Source organism: Eurosta solidaginis, chromosome 5 (assembly GCF_040869045.1).
Source record: "Eurosta solidaginis isolate ZX-2024a chromosome 5, ASM4086904v1, whole genome shotgun sequence".
Taxonomy (NCBI): domain Eukaryota; kingdom Metazoa; phylum Arthropoda; class Insecta; order Diptera; family Tephritidae; genus Eurosta; species Eurosta solidaginis.
The window spans coordinates 136,396,196-136,423,285 of NC_090323.1; the positions used below are offsets into that span (position 1 = coordinate 136,396,196).

At 31.3% G+C, this 27,090-nt stretch overlaps 1 protein-coding gene across 4 annotated transcripts in view; it reads left to right on the top strand.

Annotated features, from left to right (window-relative positions):
- Rbp6 (RNA-binding protein 6) overlaps window positions 1–25,473 on the top strand; it is a 1,756,398-nt gene extending 1,730,925 nt beyond the window's left edge. For 3 of the 4 annotated variants that reach the window (XM_067788144.1, XM_067788145.1, XM_067788146.1), the window contains 2 exons: window positions 2,015–2,235; window positions 9,356–25,473. In XM_067788144.1, the coding sequence (XP_067644245.1) occupies window positions 2,015–2,235; window positions 9,356–9,397 (263 nt within the window). In that variant the 3' untranslated portion in view covers window positions 9,398–25,473. Of the gene's footprint in view, window positions 1–2,014; window positions 2,236–7,697; window positions 7,792–9,355 lie in introns of all 4 variants that reach the window. The other variant, XR_010953559.1, reaches the window with a different exon arrangement.
- Window positions 25,474–27,090: the final 1,617 nt, after the last annotated feature.

Genomic DNA, 27,090 nt, shown 5'->3' on the forward strand with positions numbered 1-27,090 from the left:
TTTTTCGGTTGAGACTACCGATTTTACCGGTTGACTTAAGTCGATAGTGGCTACCGAAAAAAATCTGATTTTTTTTTTTCGAGACATTATATAGCGGAATTTTGGGACGAAAGAAGGTCTGTAACGTGGTGAAAATCGTTTTCGCAGTTCTGGTATTTTGAAAGTCGATAACTTCAGGAAATCTCAGACTCCAGACACGTTTACTGGTTTTTTACTATCATTACATAAGTCTCTGATTTTTTTCACATAATAAATGATTAACAAATCACGGCTATCAATTATTTTAAACAAACAGTTGCAGCCTGAATGCATGTGGTTTTAAAAATTTTCAAATGCAACGACTGAAATTTTGTACAACTTATTTTTAGATCATACTATATTATATTCCGAACGAAAAAGCAAATTGTTTTTTAACGGACAGCTTAGGGAGCATATTTCTCATTCAATAAATTCCTGGCACGATCAGGAATGTCCTGGCACTATTAGGAATATGTAGCTTTCGGATACCAAAAAGAGTGCTCAGAATGTTGTGCATTTGATATCGGAAATGTTTCTATAGCAAATATAAGCTACGGATCGTGACCGAACGTTTTCCTTTTGAACATTTTCTTTGCACATTTTGTTTTGTGTTGTCAATTGCTGATTTGCTATTCAGTTTTGAAAAAATTAGCTGTGGGTCTTAATGTTGCGCATTTGCACTGATGTAGCAAATATATAGCCATGTATTTTGTTAGTGTATTGTAAAAATATTTATACAATATAGACCACTTGCACAAAATTCTGAACTCCCCCACAGTAAAACAAAATGGGACATTTTTATTATGACAGAAAAACCATAGTATTTGTCGGAAAACGGACATAATTCGAAGTAGTTCAGTGTAGCCACCTTACCACAATTATAGATCTACCACATTTTTGGCAAGTTTCCCTTTCTACCTCATTTACCATTTTTAAAAATTGACTACAATTTTATATGCCAATATATTGATCACAGATTTTTACAGCAGACTATTTTCATCAACACGCATTTCAAAATATTTTGTAATCACCCGAAACTATATTAGGGTCAAGCTTTTTATACAGAAAATATATTGTAGGACTCTCGGTAGAAATTTCCGCCAAGGAATCGGTTTTGGAAGAAGTGACAACACTAGATCAGTTTCGCCAAACATACTTGTAGTAGAGCACTTCTGGATCTTTTTTTTTCACTAAATGAGCCTTGTGATTCTTATAAAATAGTTCAAAAATCTGGAAAAGTTACAAATAAGCTTAATATTTCATAATAACACTTTAGCTCTCCACTACAGATTTTTACCCCAGAAGTGAAATGCCGAGTAAATCTTTAGCAATATTTTACATCAACACGTAGCAACTTCTTGATGCCTTTCGAAAAAAATAAAAAAAGGGGTGGAAGGAGAAACGGTGCAATTTCCTCAAGTATTAGAATTAAATGTTACTTATTACATAAGGACCAATATACTCATACACCAATATCTTCAGGATTCCATACACATGGTTGAGGTACACCTTGCGCCTACTTTAACCTTTACATATATTTAAAATATAAGCTAGACGTGTTTGATTACAAGTACGATGCCATGTCTGAAAAAATAACATGGTTACTTTGTTGCAAAATGAACGTTGTACAGTGGTATGAAAAGGTGTAAAGATATTCATTCAAATTGGGTTTAGCCATTCAAACAGGTTCACAGTCCAAAAAATGTCGTCGGTCGATCTTTTTTGAACTTGGTCAAATCAAAGGAACTCAAATTGTTTTCCACCTTATCCTTTCAACGGAGTGAGGACTTATTCTTCCTCTGCTTCCATCTGCCGAGGCAGCTAAGAGTACTATCTAGGACAGGATTTCTTCTTCCAAGTGTACAATACATTACCCCTATAAAACAGAAGATAAGATGATGGTGTACCCAAAATTACTTAATGCATTAAACGAATTAAAAATATCTTTTCATAGACATTTTTTTTTTTTTTATAAAAAATTAATTTTTGTTTACAGTTATGAACAACTATCAAGCAGCAGCTCATAACTTTGGACCATCTGCATCCCCACATACCACCGCGACCAGGCAAGGGTTCCCCTCCACTAATTCCCCTGGACCAACCATGGATATGTACAGCACGAATGCTGCTGATAATGTCGGTTATGTGCAGGCAACCAGTCCACAGCCTTCTGGATTTCCAATTGCTGTGAGTCGGGCACCATTAAATTATAGTCCGGTAAGTAAAACTGAAAAATTACTTTTAAGAAAAATCATATCAACGACCTATTACTGCTTTCTTATAATCTTTTTTTGTTCGTGTATAGTAATTTTATTTACTCGAATAGTAGGCTGGGTCGAAAAACAAGTTGGCATGTTGTTTGTGCTAATATAATTGATAAAAACCTAAATCAAAGTATTTCGTAGATCTTTGTGAATGTACGTAGGATAGAAATCCAGAAATAATTGTTTCATTCTGAGTTTTCGCCGGCTAGTGGTAGAGGAAGGCCACAAAAGACGGTTTGTCGTAGACGCGGATGAAAATGTGCACACAATGTGTGGGGAGGAGACGATACAAGTTATAGAAGGGAGTCTCTAATTTGTTGCAATCAGAGCGCTTGGCTTAGAAAAGCCAGAGGAAAGGCAAAGCCGACATGGTGGAGCAAAGAGCTGAGTCTTCTTACAAGACTGGTAAAATAAATGTTTAAGCTAGCAATACTCTCGGAAGATGAAGCGCGCAGGAACGAGTATAGGGATCTGTTTATGATATACGCTACGATCACTGAGCGAGCAATGCCTGGCTTGGTGACTTTTCTTAAGTTTAAAACGCCGGGCCTAAATGATATATTCTCTCCCATGCTACAAATTTCGAGCAGATCGATCGTGGAATGGCTTAAAACAGATTGCACCCCACACACTGCTCATGTCATTTTCCTACCAAGGGCGATCTATCTGCCATACCTTATCATCATTACTGCCCAAAACATTTGAAAGGGCTGATGGATGAGTTTATAAAGTCCAACATGGATGAAGATTGTTCTGCACCAACATGAGTACATCGAAGGCAAGTGGCAGACGAGGCCCTGCATCGGTAGTCGTAAATATATAGAAAGCCTTGAAATATAAGGAGTACGCTTTAGGAGTCTTCACAGATATTACCGGGGCTTTCAACAATGTCTATAAACAAGTGATCTTGGATGGTCTTAAATTCATTCCAAGCATGCTAAATTCCTGTGGCTATTGTATTATCACCTCTGCCGTGTACGCTGGGTATCAACCAAGAGTTTAGGCGGAACGTCAAAGTGTAACGAACTTCTCCTCACACTGCTGCTTAAACTAGGGAAACCTACGAAGGTGCGTTCGGATCGAAGCGGGGTGGCACACCTAGCTCTGCTTCAGCTTAGCTCAGGGAAAAGGGGGTGGGTTTGCTTCATCCTTGCGCAGAGAAGTCGTACAAAAAGATTTAAATTGTATGCCGAAAACCAAAAAAAAATTAAAACCAAAACGAAACCAGCGAAATGCAAACTGCAGCCAAACAAACAAAAAAAATCTATAACAAAAACAGCCTGCGATTAACTGTCTCGAAAATCTGGGTACATGGAGTAGTTTGCGAAAGCAAATGCCGAGGGGAGAAAAAAGGTGGAAAAATCCCCCTGTCTATACCCACCCAACCTGTTAACCTGGGAGAGATATTCGTTTAGGTTAACCCTATTTTTACTTACGTCATTTCAGCTTATAATATACCTACATTTCGTCATCGACCAAGAAAAGTTTAGTCGTTCATTTCAAAACGCAAGTTTCACATTTTATTTTAAGAAATTATGAACTCAGTGTATAATATTTATGTCCAAAAAAAATTCTACTTGTTATATGTACTAGCAAAGATCTGATGGGAATTTATTGCCTAGTTGTTAATCTTCATATATAACAACCAAAATTAGCCTAGTCATCAATATTCGCAATTTTTCTACTGTTCTCCTTTTTTTTTTTAAGAAATTTCTCTTAGCACAGAATAAAATTAAAAATTCTACATCTTCTTCAACCCAAACTCATTAACGTGTAGATTTACTTTGATTCTTCAATTTGAACGTGGAGTTTTACTAAGTGAACCAGAAATGAATTTATATATCGCCTGAATGTAGATCGATACACAATCAACAAAATTCTTCATGAAATTAGTAAGTTCGATCGAAACACATATCATGGATATTAGGATTGATAAACTTTACTTACATAACTTCGGTTGATCCATCGATGCGACGTTGGGCCCAGCGACGACGACAATGGAAGCTTGTTCATGTTGTTGTAAGCTAATTGTTTTAAATTAAAATTTACTTTTGAATTGGTTTGCCTTCTACTATGAAATTGACTGATTAGCGACTTTAAATTAATGGAGGTATGTGGTCTTCTTCGCCAGCACACGCACCCCGATATGGACGCACCTACGCGATAAAGCGCTCAGAACTATGTAACAAGAAAAAATATTGCGAATATTTCACATTATGCACTATGCTTAAACGCCAAAAATGTCAATATTGGTAGTCTTAATTATACATTTTTTTTTTTTTGTTTTTTTTTGCAATTTAACTTTAACTGAAACTTTTTTTTTTGTCTACTATATAAATCTTAGTGTTAATTATATACGTTTATCTCTGTTTTCTTTAATTACTTAATGGGGTTATACCCTCTTTAATGAAATGTTCAAATATATAACTTTTTAAACCAGAGCATTATTTTTCCATTCGCATTGGATCTAAATATTATTATGGTACGCTGAACGACATCAACTTAGAAATTTTGTTATTTTGACGGAAACGAAAACTTTGGCACTACGGGTTTCGTGTATGACTTAGCCTTGAACAGGAGCCCAGGAACAGAAACAGCTACATCAGGAACATATTCGCTCTTTTCATTAATTTAAAGGAGGGTCATTTCTTCATTTCCTTTAAACGCTAAACGCACAACTTTTCAATTCTATCTTTCAGAATTACGCCATTGTTCCCGCATCTAAAAAGTTTTTTTTTTTTTTTCTTTTTTTTTTTTATAAGCTCAGTGGCAGAAGAAAACGTCTTGTAGTGATTTAATTAACTTTTCACTATAAGGTCTTATTTGCCCAAGTTAAAGGGACTTAGAACTTTTGCTTTTTCATTTTTAAAATTTTGTTTCACTAATTTTCAACTTTTCAATTCTAACTTTTAGAATTAACTTTTCATTATAAGGTCTTATTTGCCCAACTTAAAGGGACTTAGAACATTTGTCTTTTCATTTTAAAATGTTTTTTCACTAGTTTTCAGTTCAGATGCCCATCATTAACTGACTTCTTCAGCTTGCAGTCAACTCCCGCTAAGCTTTCAAAAAAAATCTCACTCACCTTCAACTAATGCTGAACTAGGACTTGCGGTACTTACTGCTATTTTTCCTGCTTATTGGTACCATAATTGGTAAACAAATAGTAGGCATGGAAAAATTTTAAAAAGTATTCGGCATAGGTGACTGTAGCATTACGCTACTTAAGCAGAGACAAAGTAGGTATCGAAGAATTTACGTATGTATGCATTAGGTATTCCTGAATTAGGTATGTATAAATTAGGTATTGACGAATTAGGTATTCATAAATTAGGGTTTGCTTAATTAGGTAGGTCTCAATTAGGTATTTCTGAATTAGTTATTCGTGAATTGGGTATATCTGAATTAAGTATTCTTGAATGAAGTAAGTATGAACTAGATATTGACGAATTACGTTATACCGAAATAAGGAGGATTGAATTAAGTATTTTCGAGTTAAGCACGAGCGAATTAAATTGTACTTAGTTATATGAAACCCAATTAAGTATTAGCGAAACAAGAATTAGCGAATTAGGTACGCGCGAATTAGCCATAATTAAATAGATTACGAATTAGTGAATTAAGCATTTTCACAATATGAATGAGCTATTTCGGTATATATACGGAATAAATATGAATTAATTTGGTAATTGCGAGTTAAGTATGCGCCAATTGGGTTTTAACGAATTAAGTAAGTGGTGAACTAGGTATTTATGACTGTTGCCTTTTCGTATTAAATATTCACGAATTAAGTAGGTATCAAATAACTATTAACAAATTACGGTTTACGAACTAACTTCTGATGACTTAACTATTGACGAATTAAGTAAAATTTAATTATGTAATTTAGAATTAAATGCCTGAAATCATATCCCGACAAAAAAAAACTATAGTATTTTAAGCCGAACTAAAGTGACCGACTGCGAAATGTAGCACCACGGGTACTTTCAGAAAATTTTTTTTTTCTTTGTTCTCCAAAAATCGCCTGATTATCCCGCTATGGTTTATGCAAAAACTATGTAGGTATTTAATGTAACGCCTACAATACTTCTTCTATTGTAGCCATATCACCTTATGTAGAAGAAAATTCGATACTCGAATAGCACTGTAGGGTATATTTGACATGAGCGCTACAAAAGGGCTCGTCAAACGTTGCTTTCTGACGTGACATGCTTATAAAAAATCCATTGTAAAGCTGCGGATATTGGGAAGCAGAAATAGGTTTAAGTTACAAAACGACATAGAATGCGCGGAGTGCTAGCATGAATATTTGTATACTTATGTCAATGATCTAAAAAAAATGTTACAGACCTTTTGCTCTGGCAAGGAAATACTTCTGGGCGCAAATCGAGTGCTATAAGAAAGTCAAATCCAGGAAAGAAATTCGTAATTTGAGAAATTTTGTAAAAAGTGTATACATACACTCCGATCACGGAGCGCGTAATGCTAAAGTTGGACTAAAAGAAAATCTGTAGACAGTGCATTAGTTATGGTACTAATAATGATAGAGGAAGCTTTATTTAAGACACGGTGACGGTTTGGTAATCATAATGGGTAAATGTCTGACTAAGTAGGATGTACTGCGGTAATACAGTAATAAATTGATCCTACAAGTTACCAGGTCGCAGCAGGTCATTTCTGGGGAAAGTTGTGTTACTATTTTTAGAAAAACTGCACACTCTACAGTCGCATGAACAAAAAGGGAATAATTGAGCACGCCCTGAGTTCGTATATTCAGATTAAGGCTCAGCAAATTAATATATCAGCTACAAGAAACAACACAGCTATCAGATCTTGAAACTACAGTTAGAGTAGGTTCTTGCGTGAAATTGAGAGTTAAGTTTTTTTTCGTGTGGGGCCGACCCAGCCTAATATATACTTTTAACATATCTTTACACGTATGTTTAGTGATAAATGATATCTAGAGTAAGGTACCTAAAATATATTTTGGAAAGAAGTTTGTATTTTTGCAACCTCTTTTCGGTCCATTTTTGTCAATTTAAATTTGGATATATCTCATAGTTTGTTTACTACAACAAAAATACAAGTTCAGGTCTTCAACGTCAGCAATCGAAAACGACTTCTTCACAAAAACTTTAAGACAGACTTTGCTAATTTAAAATTTTTTTTATAAGAAATTAATATAAATAATTTCGACCCATCAATATAAAGGTGTGTGGTAATAATCATGTGTACAGATTTTCATGAATTCCAAATAAATTTTACATCAAATAAAACCAAAAAAGCTTAAGTTATTTTTAGATTTTATTATTTTCTTTTGATGTGAAATATGTTGGTCAGTCATAAAAATTATTAAACGGATTTTTTTCTTTTCTTCCCTTCTACTTCTCTGTTTTCTTCTTTTGCTTTGCACAGATATATTCGTTGAACTTTGCGATGGCTAACATATAAAATGCATAAGACTGAATTAACAACAACACATAGACAGAAAACTTAACAGTTGCACAAGGTAGGGGAATGCTTAAGCTAAAGCAGAACAAATTTAATCAAATAAATAATTGAAAAATTTGTTTAATATGCACAGTACTTATTTAGGATTTGTATTGCTTAGGGCTAGCTTTATTATTATCATATTTTTAATATTTATACGTAACGTATATACGAGTGTATCAGATTCATTGCAAAGCATTGTCCATCTGCATATGGGGTAAAATTTGTAAGTATGCCACCTAAAATTTTGTATACCTCGAATTTTGGTGAAGCCTTAGGAGTATTTTCTCTGCCTATTAGTCCTAGAAAATATGGAACGTTTACCATTTTACTGTCAAAAGTTTTATGCACGCAACAACAAAAGACCTTTGTGGAAAATTGTCTACGGTTTTTATATACTTTTCCTATACTCAAACCCAGGCATTATATACATATGTACATATGTATATAAACATGGTTTGGTATGGGTTAGTCTCGCTAAATCTAAAACGGCTTGACAGATTCCTCAAATCTGTTTTGTTTCATTCGTTATGGCTCACGGATGGTTTAGGAAAAAAAAAAATTGAAAATTTGGCGGTGTCGCGCCCTCTATGAATAAAAACTTCGCTTTATCTCCGCAATTATTTGAAGCAGGTTTTCAATATAACATATATGAGTAAATGGTGGTGGGGGATGAGTGGGGGTGTGAATGGGAGTGGGAGGGGAGGGGGAGGGGGAGTGGGAGTGAGAATGGGAATGGAGATATTAGAATAAGGGATTAACAAGAAAAAAAATACAGTAGAAGATAACGAGATAGTGGCTAATTTTTTAAATGTAGGCAAAAAAAGTCTGCCGGGAAGACTAGTATTTGAATGAAAAATTTATAAATTTGACAGGAATACTGAAACTGGATGTTTAATATTTAACAATATCCAGTGCGCGAGAGTTTTGTAATTTTTTTATTGCATAAAATATACATTTTATATTCAACTTTTGGTGCTAAATGCAGAATCAGATCGCAGGGATATTACTCTTTTAAGTGGTGCGTTCACTGGGTGTTTTATATTTCATCTAGAACTACACTTCCTAGATTGAGAGAATCGCCAAGGTACAGGGACATTTTTTCTTGGTTTGTTACACAAAATTTTGGAGCATCGATTATTTGCAAAATATTTATGTACTTTTATGGCATTTAAGATCAAATTTTGTGTATGCGAACAAAGAAGAAATGCCAAACTACGCTTCACTGTGATCTTCTTATTGGCAGCAAATTCCAAATTTAATAGAAGAAAGTTTTTCTAAGCGGGGTCGCCCCTCGGCAGTGTCTGGCAAGCGCTCCGATTGTATTTCTGCCATGAAAAGCTCTCAGTGAAAACTCATCTGCCTTGCAGATGCCGTTCGGAGTCGGCATAAAACATGTAGGTCCCGTCCGGCCAATTTGTAGGGAAAAATCAAGAGGAGCACGACGCAAATTGGAAGAGAAGCTCGGCCTTAGATCTCTTCGGAGGTTATCGCGCCTTACATTTATTTATTTTTTTTTATTTAATTCTTTACACTCTCTATTTTGCACTTGAATTTTTTTTTATTTTCTTGTATCTTTCCAGGGGCCACTTATTCCTGCAGCTTTTACAAATGGATACCACTAAACAGTTATAATAGATTGCAACAAACTTCACACAAAATACAAGAAAACAACAGCAAAACAAAAATGTTTTAAATATCGCGAAAAATATAAAAAAGAAATATTATTTTTTACATTTTTTTTAAGAAGTACACATAATGGAAAGAACGAATGCAGAAAATTTACCGAAAATAAACACAAGGAATTTAGTAAACAAACGCATTACAATCAAACATACATACACACATATATAAATAATTAACACAAACAACAAAATATTTAAATGAATTAATGCTAACGAAGCATGTAAAAAGACAAATATGTGAACACGCGTACTTATTAATACAAATTCAACTTTAATTGCGTTTATACAAACCAGCAAATAACTACTAATAAATTGAGGGAACCATATTATGCAGCTGATTAATAAAGGAAAGAAGAACGCAACAAAGAGGGGGTAGTAAGAATGTACGAATGCTATTCCACTTGAAAATCTACTCGAACTTCGCAACATAAAATGAGTCAAAAGCAAATCCCATTTACCTCTACATCAAACCGCTGTTCAATGTTCGCCGTGTCGTATACGTAACCTTAAGAAAGAATGCAGAAGTAAATCAAAATACGTAGCAAATTTTAATTTTAAATTATTTCATGTTAAGCAATTACTTATAAAATTGATTAATGAGTGTATAAATGACATAATTTATCATCTTCATAAAATATTGATTATGTGATATAAAATTGGAAAAGTGTTTGTAGGAAAATTTTCATAAAAAGGATTTATGTATACAAAGAAAATTATGTATATAAATATTTAATTGATATTTATTATTAATGTCCATTCGATTTTACCTTAATTGCGTGCTTATTAAAAAAAATGTAGAGATATTTTACGACATGTTCATACAATTTCGGTGCGAACATTTATAATTTATGCGGGTAGGGAAATTATGATTATTTAAATTATTAAAAGAAGTATTACCTTCAAAGGATACAACTATTTAACCATTGTTATACTTTAACTTAGTTTTTCTTATGTATCATGTTTAAGTTAAAAAAAGGAACTAGGTGAGAAACTGTACTGAACTGCCTCCAAACAGCTTAAATATGCAATAAGGGAATTCACTTTGTCTAGCAAGGTGCACGCATTGCACGGACTGTTTATATCCTACGACAAAATATTTTTGAGTGTTTCTTATTGCTGTGAGTTTACAATTCGTGTAATTCATGTATTACGAGTAGTCCGTGTATTGTTTGCGAGACAGAGCGAGTCCCTATAATATTCTTCCACACAATTAAATGTTGACTGCCACTTCACTTTTTACTTTTTAAAATTATTTTGCTCATTAAAACGAAACTTTAGTTAATGCTTTTAGTCACAATTCATATATTAACCCATCCTAATAGAAAGGACGTAACTTAAAAGTTTTGTTAAAAAGGTCGTATCTCAGACATTATGTTAATAAGATCGCACCTTATCGAGGTCTTCATTAAAGTCATATCTCAGGAGGATGGTTAAAACGGTTTTTAATTGAATAAAAAATGTCTGTACACAATTCGTTAACTACTTAATATGCTAAACTTTACTTTAGAAGACACAGTAATCTAATTGAAGTTTATAAATTTATGTCTTTTGCGAAGCAATTAAATTAAGTTAAATTCAAAGCTTTTTTGACAACAAAATAATTTTATCATCTACAACCTATTTAATCGATCTCCTGATATACAACGTTATTGGCGACTTCGTTCAGATACGGCTTTGTTAACAAAACTTTTAAGATACGAACTTTCTATTAGGATGGGTCGATATATATAAATCTATTTTCAATATACATACATAAAAATGAAAACCAAATACAGCTTTATATATTCGTAAAGAAGGTATCCCCTGATTTGAATTAAATTTAGTACGCCACTGAATAGCTCTTGTTCGTTAATTAGTCACATTTAATAGCAAACATATCACTCATTAGTCGTTAGATACTAATGGCAATTTTTCTTTATTACTATCACAAGTAATTTACTTATTATTTTTTTGTAGGTGTAATACCATTTGTTTGTTCTCAGATTAGGTAGTGAAAATATATTGCAATGTTTTAATTTTTTTACGACTAATAGCATACGGCACATTTGAAGCTTCGTTCGAAAAAGTGTTCGCTTTGCATTAGAATTATTAGTATTTAAACCCTTTGCGGCTTATTAAAATATGAATACCTGACTGCAGTAAGTGACGTCATATAGGAATAGAACTAAATAATAACTCAAATCCTGCAACTTTCGTTAGCTATTTTTTCTATATACTTTTATGAAAAAGTCCATTGTTACTATAGAGACATTTTATTTAGTTTTTTTAAAGGTTTTTTCTTTTAGCAGCTTTGAGAAATCTATGTAGTTAAATTAGTATACATTGCGAGAGCATACATACCTACCGATTATCGTATGCTGGTAATTTTTCTTATGAAAGTTCGTCTGTTTGGCTGATACTATACGCCTTGATGGTTTGCTTTGCTTGCATTTTATCCTTTTTAGGTTTAAGGAGTTTTTTAAGTATTTTCCCTTAAACCATTTTGTATCGAAATACAAAGCAACTGTAGTGCTGATTGGTGGTTTGGCGTTGGTATCATCATCTTTGTTCTAACTGTGTTACTACAACAACAGCAACTGCTGAAAATAGCTTAATTTTATTGTTTTTTTGAAAATGATAAGTTTGGTCCTTCAAAACCATGTAAATATTTTAAATCACCGGAAGCCATGCCATTTTTTTGCGACCTTCCTGAGCTACTGATTTAGTAAAACGTATGTGAAGCTCATAAAGACATCGATGAGCACTCGGCAACGTCTATGAGCAGTTTGCCGTTGTATAAAGAAATCTTCCGGCCTACAGAGTCTAACAGCCAATTCTATATGAAAAACGTCCTAAATTGAGCCGATTATTAAAAAACGAACATTTAGAACACTTTCGAAATGACTTGAAATAGATATGCATCGTTCTTTTTGATCGCAGACATAACATCGTCGATCCTATACACGTTTTACGTGTCACGTGAACGAATTGAGCTACGCTAGCTCTCCACCCAAGTAACGAGGTGTGCCAGTATCTTGCTTATCAGGAAATTTGTCTGTCGTACTCCTCCTTTTCTTTTAACGATAAAAACACTCGCCGATTGCTATGGGGAGTCTTGTCGATATTGATGCTCCCTTGCCGCACATTGATCAGGTATAAAAGCAAGCAAAATAAACCACAAGTTTTTATTTACATTAACACTTTATCTCCTATGGATTCTTGCAAGCTTCAAATCAACTTATTTTTTAAAATCCACTCAAACTAATACATGAATGTAATTTTAAGAAATTGTGAAATGAGATATGAACAAACCCTTAATGATGAGTCAAAAGACTAATTCAATATTGCTTAAATAAACGATACATAAAAATATATACAAACATTTATAAAAAGTGATGTGCTAAACGCAAAAATTATATTTAATTTGATTTAAATTTTCAAAAAATGTAAACACTGAGTCCTATGAAATTTGCCAAAACTCAATACAGTCTTTTAGTTTGGGGCTGGTATACACTTATTAAATATTTTTAAACACAAACATCACCAAACCACTTTACATAATATACAATAAAAAAAATACTTTAAAGCAACAATAACTACCATAACTAAAAACAAAAAAAAATATAATAAAGCGATAAATAAATAAGAAAATACAACCAACAAACCGCCATTTTTCCTGCGCAATTATCAAGGCCCTATAAACAACAACAAAATTTAAGAATTATGTAAATCCTGTGTATTTGCGCTTATACAACATCAGCAAAAACAAGATGGCTGCAGTGGAACACATGCTTAATATTACCTACAAAACCAAAATATACATACATAAATATTAAAAAAAAAGCTAGTGGTAATAATTTAAAACACCAATTTTAATAGAACGGCACTTCATACATACATACTTACAGTGAAAATTATAATATTTAATTACAACATTGATTAATAAACTTATATACATGCAAACATATGAGGATTAACTAACAAACAAAAAAACGAAAACTACGAAGTGACTAAAACAATTATACATACATACAAAGCAGAAAAACCAAATATTTAAAATGAAATTGAACTTTATACTTATGTATAGTGAAAATATAATAAAAATATTTAAATCAACTAAAGCAAAGGTATAACGGCGTTCATATAAAGGGAAGTTTTGCAAAAACAAACACAGAATCAGACCTAAAACATACATGTTTGTATGTATGTAGATTCGCATGAGGGAATGTCGAATAGAAAAAAACTATTATTCATAAAAATGTTAAAAGTTGCAATCAAAGTAGAAACTGAAAGCTCTAAAATCAAATGCAAAGCTTAAATGGCAACTCGAAGCAAATTACACACAATAATAAGATAAACGAAGGGGAAGAATTGTTATGATTTGTAAAGGTGCATGTTTTTAAACGAACAAAATCATTTTTCCAAAGCCTTACCGCTACTCGCATAAGTGGTAAATCTTAAAAATAAAAAAGTAAAGAGATAATGAGAAAATATGTATATGCAGCCGTAACCAGAAATTTAGCGCACCTTACTTTGAAATCTCAGTAATACAAAACTACCACAAAACTCGAAATTCTTTTCTTGAAAATCATTCAATACTGCAAATTAATCTTATTATTCGATTGATAATAAACACCGGATTTTCATAACGGTATTCGCGACTATTCTAAGAATTAATTTAACAAAAGCTCTCAAACATTCCGGCATATTGAGTTTTAAAATGCTGGTACACATTTTTTATTCTTTTCATATAATTTTTAATAAAAAAAAGTGCACTTTCAAAACTCATACTTAGTGAATCTAGCCCCAGATCCCAATTTTTTCCGTTGTCACTGGTAGGAACCTCTTACCAATAAGACTGTATTTACACAAAAAATGTTTATTGTGTATTATCGGCAAATTCTCTTTTGGTTTTGTGCACTCCATTTTAACATGGCTTACCCCCATGGGTATGTGTGAAATTTTTTGAATCGACTTTAACTCAACCTTAAAGTAGTTTATCTTTAAATAGTAACTATAAAAGTTTGGAAATGTTATTGAAACATAAAGCTTAGGTATGCAATTAAGACACACAAATTACCTGTTTCTAAGTGTGAAATCACCCGTCTATGTAAGGGTATGACTGCACTTTCCAATTTTAGACAAACTATAAAAATTTGCTGTATCGTATTTTGTAATGAGAAATTAACATCCAATTGGTTCCTTAGCCTGTTTTTTTTTAACCAAGAAAAATAGAGGAGCACTTTAGCTTGTGACCACCTGAAAAACTGCATTGTCCCATCTGACAAGTTGCATTGGAAGCACATAATAAGTGAATAAATTTCATTTAACTGTAAGATTTAAACACCAATTTAATCTTTTAAAAAAAATTGTTTTTGTGTTATCGCCCTATTGATAAAGGATTCAAGGTTCGATTCGAGCTCAAGGCCTGAAAAATAATTTTTTTATAATGACAATTAATGTTTTTTTTTTTTTGTAATTTTTCTATAATTGAAAAATTGTATTTTGTTTTTTGAATAGTAAAGAGAAAATGTTTCAGAGAAAATGTTTCAGACAACCTGCCATGGCTGCGCAGATAGATCCATTTCGAAGGGTGCTAAGCCTTCATCATCAGTACGCTTTAGGCACGCTAACACTGATAAATTGCTACTTATATTCCTCTTTACCAACTGTATTTAATCAGCGTTGCGCCATCTGATCACCGATACTGCTGGATTTGTTTATTGTCAATTACTCTGTTTCACATTCCCATGTGCTCTTGGTTTATTATTGTTCTTGGCTTAGCAACCTTCGAAATGGATCTATCTGCGCAGCTATGGCAGGTTGTCCGAAAAATTTCCTACTTACTATTCCAAAAACAAAATAAAATTTTTCAATTATACAAAAATTAAAAAACACTAATTATCATTATAAAAAAAAATGATTGTTCTGGCGTTGAGCTCGAATCGAACCTTGAATCTTTTAAAAACTTAAACAGTATTAATAAAATACGTTTCCTAGTTGATTTGTATAATTGCGTCACGTTTTTCATGCATTAAACGGCTATCGTGTTATTTCAGTTTTTATTTAAAATTTTTGAACTTAAAAAAATTTGTCATAGGAGAAGACATCATAAACCAAATTGATGAGCACAAGCAATTAATTCGGTACTCGTCCGCTTCCCTCGTCTCCTCGTAAAATCTTTATTAAAGATGGCGGGATGCCTTTATTTTAATTACTACTGGAAACGTCTAGTTTCTAAAAATATTAGCAGATATAAAATATTGCTATTAGGTTAGGTGCGCTAAATCTATGGCGTTAGCTGTATTATAAAAAATTGCATAAGCAATCAAATAACAAAATTAATATGCGCTTATATTTGGCCAATGAGCAACTGCGTCAAGCGACGACATTTGCCTGGGTTATCATTTAGCTGAGAAATTGAAAAAATCCGTACGAATTAAAGGAAGTGGAGCAATTTTAAACGCCAAAATAGCAAGAATAGAAATCATAATTAATATTACATTTGGAAAAATTAAATTTGTAGCATATAGATAGGACGAAATTGAGGCAAACAAAGAAAAAATGTATTAAAAGATGAAAAATTGCTACCAAATTAGGCGAAGAATTGTTACCCATGCTTAACCATTTAAACGCTGAGCCAAGTATAATTTAAAATAAGTGTCCAAATGCTGCGAAATACATACGATATAACAACAGATGAGTTGGTTTCGTATGTATGTAGTTGCTGGACACTTAAGTTCGTAGTTAGAATGGGACCAAGCATAGTTAGGTGAAGTGTAGAAGAAAAGCTTTAGCAAAATGACAAAAATAACTGAAGCAAATTTTTTTTGTTAGCTAAATAGCCAAAGTGGCTTAAAGATTGATCAACTACCAACAATTGAGTAATTGAAGGTAGTTTGAAAGGTCAATCAAATGGCAGTGTGATGATCAATTGATTGACAATTGTCCAATGATGTTACTTTAAATAAACTAAAAAGAAATGGAATAAAACCCAAACATTCTAACCGAAATATTAATATTTAAATATATAAGAAGTATGCAAATTATTAAATAAAAAAACCAAAAAAAAAAATTCCGCCACGGCTAATACAATTATCTGTATACAATAAAAAAAATATATATATATTATACACACACAAGTATAAACACCAAAATGCAAATGTTTACAAGCATACACCGTCTACTTACACACACACATACATAGATACGTACATACATATATATTTATACAATTGGTATAAATGTTATATACATACGTAAAGACATACATACATCTATTCAAAAAAATATACATACATACATACATAATCTACTCAAGTACATACATACGTACTCTTATTACTGTTAAGACGCCTTTTATGGCTGGCTGAAATCAGTAAGTAATATACATTTAAATATAAATAAAATAAAAATTTATACACACATTACCAAAAACAAAGAATAATAATAATCAAACAATATACATAAATACACAGATATTTACAGAAAGTTTACTTACATACATACATGCATTCAAATGAATGCGTGTATGTAGTATATAAATACTATGAGATATTGCAAAATAAAAAGTTGATGAGCCCAGGTGGTTCACAAATTGAAAGAAAGAAAAAAATCATGTTATGTCAAGGATGCATACACACGTACATATATTATAAATAAATAAATATATATATTTTTAAGAAATGTTCTAAAAGCAATAATTACAAACAACAACAAAAAGATATACATACTTATATAATAATGTGGAAAAATGATGTATTGGTAAAAGAAAACAACAAAACAAAAGCAAGCATAGTCTAATGTTATATACAAATTATACATATAAAACAAATATTTATCTATTAATACTAAGCTAAACAAGCTAAAAAACATATAAAAAGATAAAAAAAAAAATTTAAGAATATACATAAAACCATTAGTATAATGAAAACTAAAAAACTACATACATAAGAGTAAAAAAAAGGTGCCATAACGAGAGTCCCAAATTAGATTTACTCGACTGTTAAAAAAATATTAAAAAATTTTCTTTTACTGCAAGCTGTTACATTTTACTTTATGTGGGCCAGCAGGATTCTTATAAATATGATCATTTCTAAGTAAAAAAATATACATGCATATTTTATAACTGCTGGAATCATTTTACATGCATACATGCATCTTGGTATATAAATACATCGATAACATTTTAACGATCAGCAAATTGATTTGTGCACAATCATGGCGAGAATAATTATCTACTCTAAAACTAATTTTAATTTTTGAAGAAGTATAGACTCGTGCTCATGCCAGCTAAACTACTTCACATTTAAAGCTTTTATTTTATTGTGCAAAGTCTTTTCGAAAGTTTATACAAGAGATGCAACAAAGTTAAATTTATCGAAAAGAATATATTTATTAACATTTTTAATCAAATGCATTTACACAATATTTTTTCCTGTTTTACTTCTTTCTGAACAAATTTTGTTAGAGCTTTTGACAGACAACTGAAACTCATCGAATATGTCCGTTCCCACACCATTTTGTCTATTTCAGACAGTTATTTACTGATTTTTACGCATATGCAACCCGACCGTCAACAGCGAGAGCAGATGAATAGTAAATTGTATAATTTCCCATAAGTATTAAACGAAGCAAATTTATGAATATATTACCACTAACCCATACTAATTTTTTGTGTAATAAACCGTTATATTCTCATATTGAGTTCTCTTCTTTTAAATGGAACTGTTCAAGAACGCCCGTGTGTGTCATGATTCTTTAATCGGAATGCAATCAGGGAAACGGCATGAAGAAAATAATATCGGTATATGTGAGGTGTTTTGTTTGTGGGGAGGACAGCTAGTGATATATGTGTGACACAAAAGTTTATAATTTGGCTTGCCACACAGCCATTATATCGTATTGGAGCCAAGGAACCACATTCTACTCTTCCATACCTTGCCCCTTGAAGCACACAATCAACAGTGACAAATGAAGATTCCGCGGACATAAGCCATTACGAACAAGAAAAGTTTGTCCGCTAAATGATAAAACACTATCGAAAAAATATGCTTTTATATTCACATGATGAAAATATATAATAATTAATCCTTTTTTAAGAGAATTAATTTCAACTTACGAAATTTCAAAAACAAAAACATTTGAAATATTAGATGGTAAATTTAACGGAGCCACAATTGTACACAGAAACAATTTAGCCATGATTCCTTACTCACATAAAAATGTATTTAATTTTGCATTTATTAGCTCCAATATTTTCTTTGCATGGTAACTATTAAATGATCTTTAGTTTCAAAACTAAGCTTTAACTTCGGAAAAAAATGCTTAACCCTACATTTTTTGAGGTATTCAATAGAGCTTTTCTAGATTCCCTCTTACAAGCCGATGTATTAGTAAAGCGAACTTTATGATTTGATTTATGATGTTGCGAGATGGCTGGACTACCAACCAGGCTAACATAAACCATATTAAAAAGAAATCCAAAACTCAATACAAATAATATTCTTAAAATATTTTTATTATTAAAATCCTTTTTGCCGCAATTGCCGGCCAATTGATCGAAGTAAATTTAATAATTTAAAATCAAAACTTTTAAGCATAACATTAAAATTTCTTTTCAAAAAATTTAAGTAAAGCTCAAAATTCATTAGCGGTTTAATATGTGAAATATTTACATCTTCATTGCGATTAATCAAATAACTGACGATTTATATAAAGTGTCCTTACTAATTGCCAGCAACAATATTTTACTTGTTTGTATTAATGATTTTTTAACTTTTCGTCACAATTTTTATACAACCACTTTCCACTTTTGTAGCCCATGATTGCACACCCTAATGTGTGCTAATTTCATAAGAGTATAACGCGGTGGCATAAATAAATTTTTTCTCCTACTCATGAAAAAGAGCAAGAAAAAAACAAAAACACTCTTTTATAAAAATATAATAACATTTTTGACCATATCACAAGTGCCAAATATGAGTTCAGAATCTGCCAGGCATCAACTTCAAAATATACTTATTTTTGTTTTCTCAACACAAGATAACAGACGATGAGCAATCTCCGCCGGTATTTTATTTTTGTCCTTTTTAAATTAAATAATATTACCAAAGTGCTTAAGGGGGTGTTGTTGTCACAGGCTTACCAAAATATCCCAAAATTAAAAACCGAGCTATATATCTGGCAGCCATAAATCATTTCAAATAAACTTTATTTTCGTCTATACTATTACTGGATACTCCAAAAGTACAATCAGTAAATTTGGCTTAAGTCATTTTAATCTCAGCATATTAGCTACTCCGTTTTTTAAATTAAATTTAAAATTGACAAGACATTCATAATTAAAATAAGATATAAAGATTTTTCAATAATAGGCAAATAAATCGATATATGAACAATGCGTCCTTTAGAACAAAATCAATTTTAGTCAATTAAAAAATAAAAATAAATAATAGCTAAGATAGTACACAAAATACGACCAAACAGTCAAATTTACAGCATAATTTGTTTTGCTTATTTCTTAACATCTTAAATTAATTTAAACGCATTTCAGAAATTTTTTTCTGCTTTATTAAATCAAATTTGATATATGTAAAAAACGAAACAAAAGAACAAATATGAAAGGCGTGAACGCCTCCGCAGTTTTGTAAGCGTTAAATCGCAAAAGCTTTAAATACTTAAAGTTTAATACTATATTTATATATTAACATGAAAAAGGCGATTACACAGAGGAGAACGCTGGCTATTACTTTGCTGGTTCATTACTCTGTGGCGCAACCAGACTTTTGTCAATTTAGGCCAAAGCAGATAGTAAAATGTTAAGGAAAAGTTATAAAAAAATACAGATGAAGCAACAATTCAAATATTGATGAAATAATATTAATATATAAGTAAAAACTATAGCAAATAAATAATACACTTTTTTACTCAAAAACGTAAGAACGTACATGAGAACCAAAATAATGATAAAAATAACATAAACATACACATATCATTTCTCCTTTTCCAAAGTTTACAGTTTCTACTAAAAGTTATAAAACTTTCCGCTTTTCCTTATTTGTTTACAAATGTTCTGCATAATATATGCATTTTTCTCCTGAAACTGTACGAGCTCTGAAAAATTTTCGTTTTTCCCGACAGTGGTGTTTCACAATGGACATCGTTCTAAATAAATTACATATAAACGTTTAAAAGAAACTGTTTGATATGTGAATTAAACATAAAGCATGTCCAGCTATTAATTCCTGTAAATATTTTTACGTTTCTTTTGTTTACTACTTCCCCTTCCCGATAATAAGTTGTTTTTCTCGAAAGTGGTATAAGTCCATTTTTATACGTACCTAAAATGGCTTGTGTTCATATTTTCAAAGCTAGTTGTTTTTATTTTTGTTTTTTTTTTTTTATTAAAAGGAAGTAAAATTTTTGGCACTCAAACTACTCTTAAAACAAAATAAATTAATTTGAGAGTAAAACAATGGGTTTTCAGTACTCCCGTACACAGTTTGAAATATAGCAAAAAATTTAAAATGTAAATGTAAACCCTTATTATCGGAGTTGTCAATTATTCGTGCTTGAATAAAAGGGTATATAAAAATAATGACAAATCTACTTTGAAAAATGGAGTTTAGTGGATTTTCATTGACACGGACAACAGTTTTCCTTAGATCTAAAAAGCGAATACTAGTAGCTTACTAATATTGGCATTACCTCATTTTCTTTCAAAAATGGACTTGTCCCACTTGCAATGAAAACGTCTCATGCGCATTTTTTATATAAATTTGTCTGGAGTACCAATGAATGTAAGCAGTATTTGTTTACGTGGTATATACAAGAGTTTTTTTTGTAGAATTATATTCCTTCATATACTAACTAATTTCATTTCAATAATTTTTACACAACGAGAATTTGTATTATATAACGATGATATACAAATATAGCAAGTACATATTAACGTATGTATGTAATTTAATTTTCTTAAATTACATAAACAAGCAAACATACATACATATGTACATTTATAATAAATGCACTCGATTATGCTATATCGAATTCTTTGCGCGTTCTTCTGCGATGGAATTCCTGACAAACTCCTTCACTATATTGACAATATCTTATATATACATATATATATAAATATATTTTACACTATACTATATATATACAAGTATATATATATACATATTTAATCATTGTAAAATGAAAAACATGCAAAAATAGTTATATAAGAATATAAAAAAATAAAAACAAAAAATTATGTTAAGTGAAAAATATAGAAATAAATGAGAAAAAGTGTATTTACAACAACAATCCAAAGAAATGGTTAAAATACAATTTGCTATCAATTTCATAAATGCATACATTGTTGGATAGAAATGTATGAATACCAAGTTTGTGTACGAATTGACAAGACGAAAATGTTCTTGAATGTTAGTACGCCTTACATAAATAATATTTGAACTTTCCTTTGTTAAGAAAATGCAAAGTAATAGTTAAGTTATTTTTAAAACTTTTATTGCAATGAATGCTTGTATTATGATTATTCTTAATATTTTTATTATCATTAAACAAAAAACACACGAAATTGTCATTATTATTATTATTATATTTATCAGTACACTTATTAAATATATTCCTGCAGATTAAGTCAATTTATTAAGCAAAATATTTAAAAATTTTTATGCAAAACAAATTAAATAAATATTTAATAATATAAACATATGATTTGCAATATAAAGTTGATAAATGCTGATAAGTAGCTACTGAAGCAAAATGTATTGAGTCCAATACATCATTAATTAATTTGAAGGTATGTGTGTGTGTGTGTATATATACATGTATATGAATGCTAAACAAGAGAAAATTTCTGTTTCGGTTAATGGGTGTTCAAAATTTATTGGCGAAAATTTTTATCTCTAGTTTTAGTTTTTTAAATTCATAATTTTATTACTTTTTGAGAAATTTTGATTTTTTATGTGAAATGTTTGTCAAAATGAATTGCCTTCGTGGTTTAAAGCTCCTTCATTTACCACGCATCTATATTTTTTATATGCAGTAACCAAGTTGTAACGAAAAATTTTCAAATGTAGCAACGTGGTTAATGATATACCGGGGCGAAATGCTATTAAATTTTTGTCAGTTTTAAGTAGTGAAGAAGAAATAGCATATATCGCTTTTAATATTTTACTTTGCCAGCAAAATTTTTAAATAAATTAACTGAGTTCAATTATTTCATAGTTTTAAATAAATGATAAATCAAGAACTCGGCTTCTCACGAGCTTCTCGACATTAAATTTCGTTGCTATATGACAGTATTAATGCACCCATTTCTTTCACTTGTGGTTTTTTTGCTTAAAATATTGCGTTTCGTGTGATACTTCACTGACATCATGTATGTATATATAACTTAGTTAGTAATTCTAAAATTTTCCAATCGGAAGACATCCCAGCATTTTTGACCACAAGCGGGAAGTTCGAGACTCTAGAAATCGAGAACTGAGCTCTTCCGGAGATTCTCGAATCTCGTAATACTCGTAGGTTTCATGAGCCACACAAATGAGTATCTACACTGTCAGTTTTATGCTCCTCGTTCTTTGGTATAGCCTGCTGAACACTTTTTAAGTAGACACAGAATAAAAATTAACAAATTAATTTTAACTCGATCCAACTTTGTGGATACCTGAACATCTGAAGTGTACAATTGAATCGTTTTTTCTTTTGCTTGCATAAAAACCCTATTGTTATACAATCCAATAGCTGAACAGTTATTTGGTAAAAAACCGGTGTTCTTATAGAATGTGCTTTGAGTAGTTATTTTTGCTATATTTCTTCAAATAAAGTTTAATCTTATATTAAAATCAAGTAAAACTTACTTAATCTATAAGGTAAGTAAGGAAATTTCGTTCCTAATCGTTCAACTACGAGTTTTTCACATGATTCCGATGACCGCAGTACAAAATCTGTTTATCCCAAAAGATGCGAGGCTGAAAACAGACATTTGCCCATTTGTGGTGTCCAGGACAAAACAAGTTTATGAGATGCCGTAAGGAAGGATGCAAACAAAAGACCACATTCAAATGTGTTTTTGTGCATTGCCAGAAATAGGCACTGTTTCATGGAATTCCATTCGTAAGAAATTAGTACTACATTAAGCATTTACTGAAGTAAGCTTAATCTATTTAAATGTTTCGATATTAAACCAAATTTCTTTAATGATTCAAAATAATTCTTAGTTTAAAACGGTATTTTTTTGTTGGCGTACGAGCCAATTAGAATTAGAATATTTATATGCTACAATAATAAAATGTGAATTTTATTGTTACTGAATTAAGAAGCAGAAACTAACCTAGAAAAATAACAAAAATATTGTTAACTTATTTTAGCCTCGGGACCGAAGAGGTTACATGCACTCCATTGTTTTGTACTTGTGATTTTGTGAAATCTTTCGCTTGTGTTGCAGAAGAAATCGTAAGCTCTATATAATATTGACATTGCAGACTCGAGAATATGGAGAGAAATTTTTTTTCGAACAAATTCGAAATCGTAAGCTCTACTTTTAAACCAAATAACCTAATCGCAGCTTTCAAAAATGTTCTAGTAAACAGATGGCAGGCCTTATAAACCTTTCCCAGAACTGTTTTAGATTTGATATTTTCAGAATATAAATGATATAATTCATTTGAAATATTTTTGTACTAAGCAACACAGCAGCAACAAGCAGATAGGTTTTTATGAAGCTTTTCATTGAATACACATACTTGCAAACTTAATTTTAGCGTCTTCACACATATACACACGCATGCACATATATGATCAATATGATTTAAAATACTTTAAAAAAAACTGCAAAATTACAATTTTTTAAATAAAAATATCAAGTTAAGAAATATTTCATTATGTAAATATATAACAACAATTATATTGTTAACTAATAACTACAGATTTAACAACTAATAAGGAACACGATTGCTGTTAATTTTCTCAAAATGGTTATAATTGTTATAATATACAAACATATACACATACATAAAAATAAATAATAACCAAAAATTCCTGATTGAATTTGTAAAAGAAAGTTAAAAAAATTGTTACAAATTCAAAATGAAAAAAGAGATGCACACACAAAAATACAAACATTAATTTATCTTTATGAAAAACAACCTGTGGGCTGAAGTAAAACGGAAATCTAAATTTGCAAAATTAAGAATAGGCGAACTGTAAAAATTTACCGCGAAAAGTTTCAACAGCATGAAATACAACCAAGCGAATTTGTAAAAAATTAAGTAACCTACAATATTTAGTATAAATTTACCAAATATGCATATATGTATGAATGTATTTAAACAAAAAAAAAACTTTATTTATAACATACATACACAAAGACTTTTGTTTAATGGGATTTTATAAAAATCAAAGTCAAAATTTGGAGCATTCGTGTGTAGCAACTAAATTATAAGATTTTTTAATTTTCATACAAGTTTTAAATGATTTCAATTTCAAAATAAAGTAACTAAAACACCACAAAAGTCAGTGAAACAAACTCGAGATATATATAAAACAAATTGAGATTGAATCCAAATTTCGTTAGTGAAATATTAAAACTACGAATAATTACAGACACAAAGCAGTCAAAAAAAAAAAACATTTAAAAAAATTTGAAAGTTTGTACGTGTAAAACAGAAAGTTGACAAAAGAAAATGCTTGAAAAGGAAATAAATAAAAAAACATCAAAAAAATGGAAAGGATTTGCGTGTAAGAATTAATAGTAAAATAAGTAAAAAAGTTAATTCGGAGATACAGTAAAATGTACGTATGTAAGCATATATAACATAAGGGAAAACAATATTATCACTACTATTATTGAATGATGATGATTTTAAGAAAAAAATAATTAAAAAAAGACACAAAAATCGAAATTAAGTTTAAAAGAAAAACTCTAGATTTAAGCAATTAACAATTCTATGAAGTACATATATAAATAAATGATTGAATTAATATATGAATCAATAAACCCATGAACATTGTTCAAAGGAAATGCATTTTAAACGTTTTTTTTTTGTTACTGGCAGCTACAAACATACATAAACGGTTAAAGGTTTGATCCTAAATCTGAAACTTTCTCGTACTATACATATCACCAAACTGAATTTGGTTACAAATTCAGATTACGCCGGCCTTCGTGAAAATAAGAGCGCAGAACTGTATTTCAATTTTTTACCAGAATGGTCTACACTTGTAGCTAAAATAAAAGAAAAGTTGCAGTGGGCGGTGTCAAGGTCACGCATCGGATTACCCTTCTCACTCAGTGTGCCCTACCCACTGAAAAAGAATCTATGGCTTGTAGCACTTATCACAAACTAAATTTTGTATTTTTTGTTGCTGAAAAACTAGTACTAAAAGCTCTTAGGCTTTATTTCAAACCCAGAAAAAAATACAAGTTATTGAAAAAATGCTTAAACCCAAGAATCATTTAAAATTTAGAGTAAAGTTTCTGACCCCTATCCACCTACTTCCGGCCACTTACATCCAAGTATCCTCTGGGTAGCTACTAAACATCCGTTTGGTGTTGAGCTAATGTAAGTGACAACCTACAACTCCGTCATAACCGGTTCGAGGGCTAGCTGAAGGATTTCATCTGATAACCACAAGGTGGGGCTGCAAGCGGACGTTTGTCTTGGATCAAGCCGATTGCTAAACAGACGTGGAAGTAACACTTTCATCCCCGCAGTCCGGGGTGTGCGCTGGGACTGAGATCCGCCAACAAAAAACCATAATCCAATGAAAATAAAGGCACTGTTCTCGTAATTATATAAAAGTCGTGCAAATTGTGGAGGTATTTTTGGCCCCCAAGTACATGCGTTAAAATTGTGTTACGATTTATTGACTATTCTGCACCTTCTTTAATCATTCGGATCGCTGAACTGTGAAATGTTCTTTGTTTCTAACAATACTATGGTAGTAGTACTTCACAATTAAATCATTCGCGAACGTTTAAAATAAAACTGATTCATTATTCCTTAACTTGCGCTGATTTTATGCTCTCGGTTGCCTCTTTCTCCTTTTTCTCCTAAGGTCTAGATTCATAGCGAACAGCCTTCTCGAAAAGCCGCTTATTTATCTATATGCATGTATATACGTGAGTAATGTCATCTTCGCCCTTAGCTGAGTACATGTATATGTGACTATTTTTCTCTTCTCTCTTGGCTGTTGATGTGAAATATTCTCTTCCCTCTTAGCTTTGCTGTTTATATGTATGTTGTTCTGCTTGCTTCGCTGTTATTGTGCATTTATTTACTAGTAGCATATCGAGGTATAGAAACTTCTAATATTCGCCACAATATTAATCAAGCCACATGACTGTACCCCGAATGAAATACATGCAACCTGAACCATCACGTTGTTATAAACGGATGGCATCTTCCCAATGTTTTAGACGTGCGTACTATTCGAGGACATAAAATCGACTGGGACCACTATCTCACCGCCGCCAAAAAAGCTAGACATCGAAAGGCAGTAATGGCAGCATACTGAAAATGATTTCGCAGCTTCACTCTAGCCACCAGGAATAACACCAGCAAATTTTACCAAAAATTTGACAACAGATGGAAGGTTTTAAGTCCGGGGAAAAATTATATAAGAACGAAAAGGGCGAACTT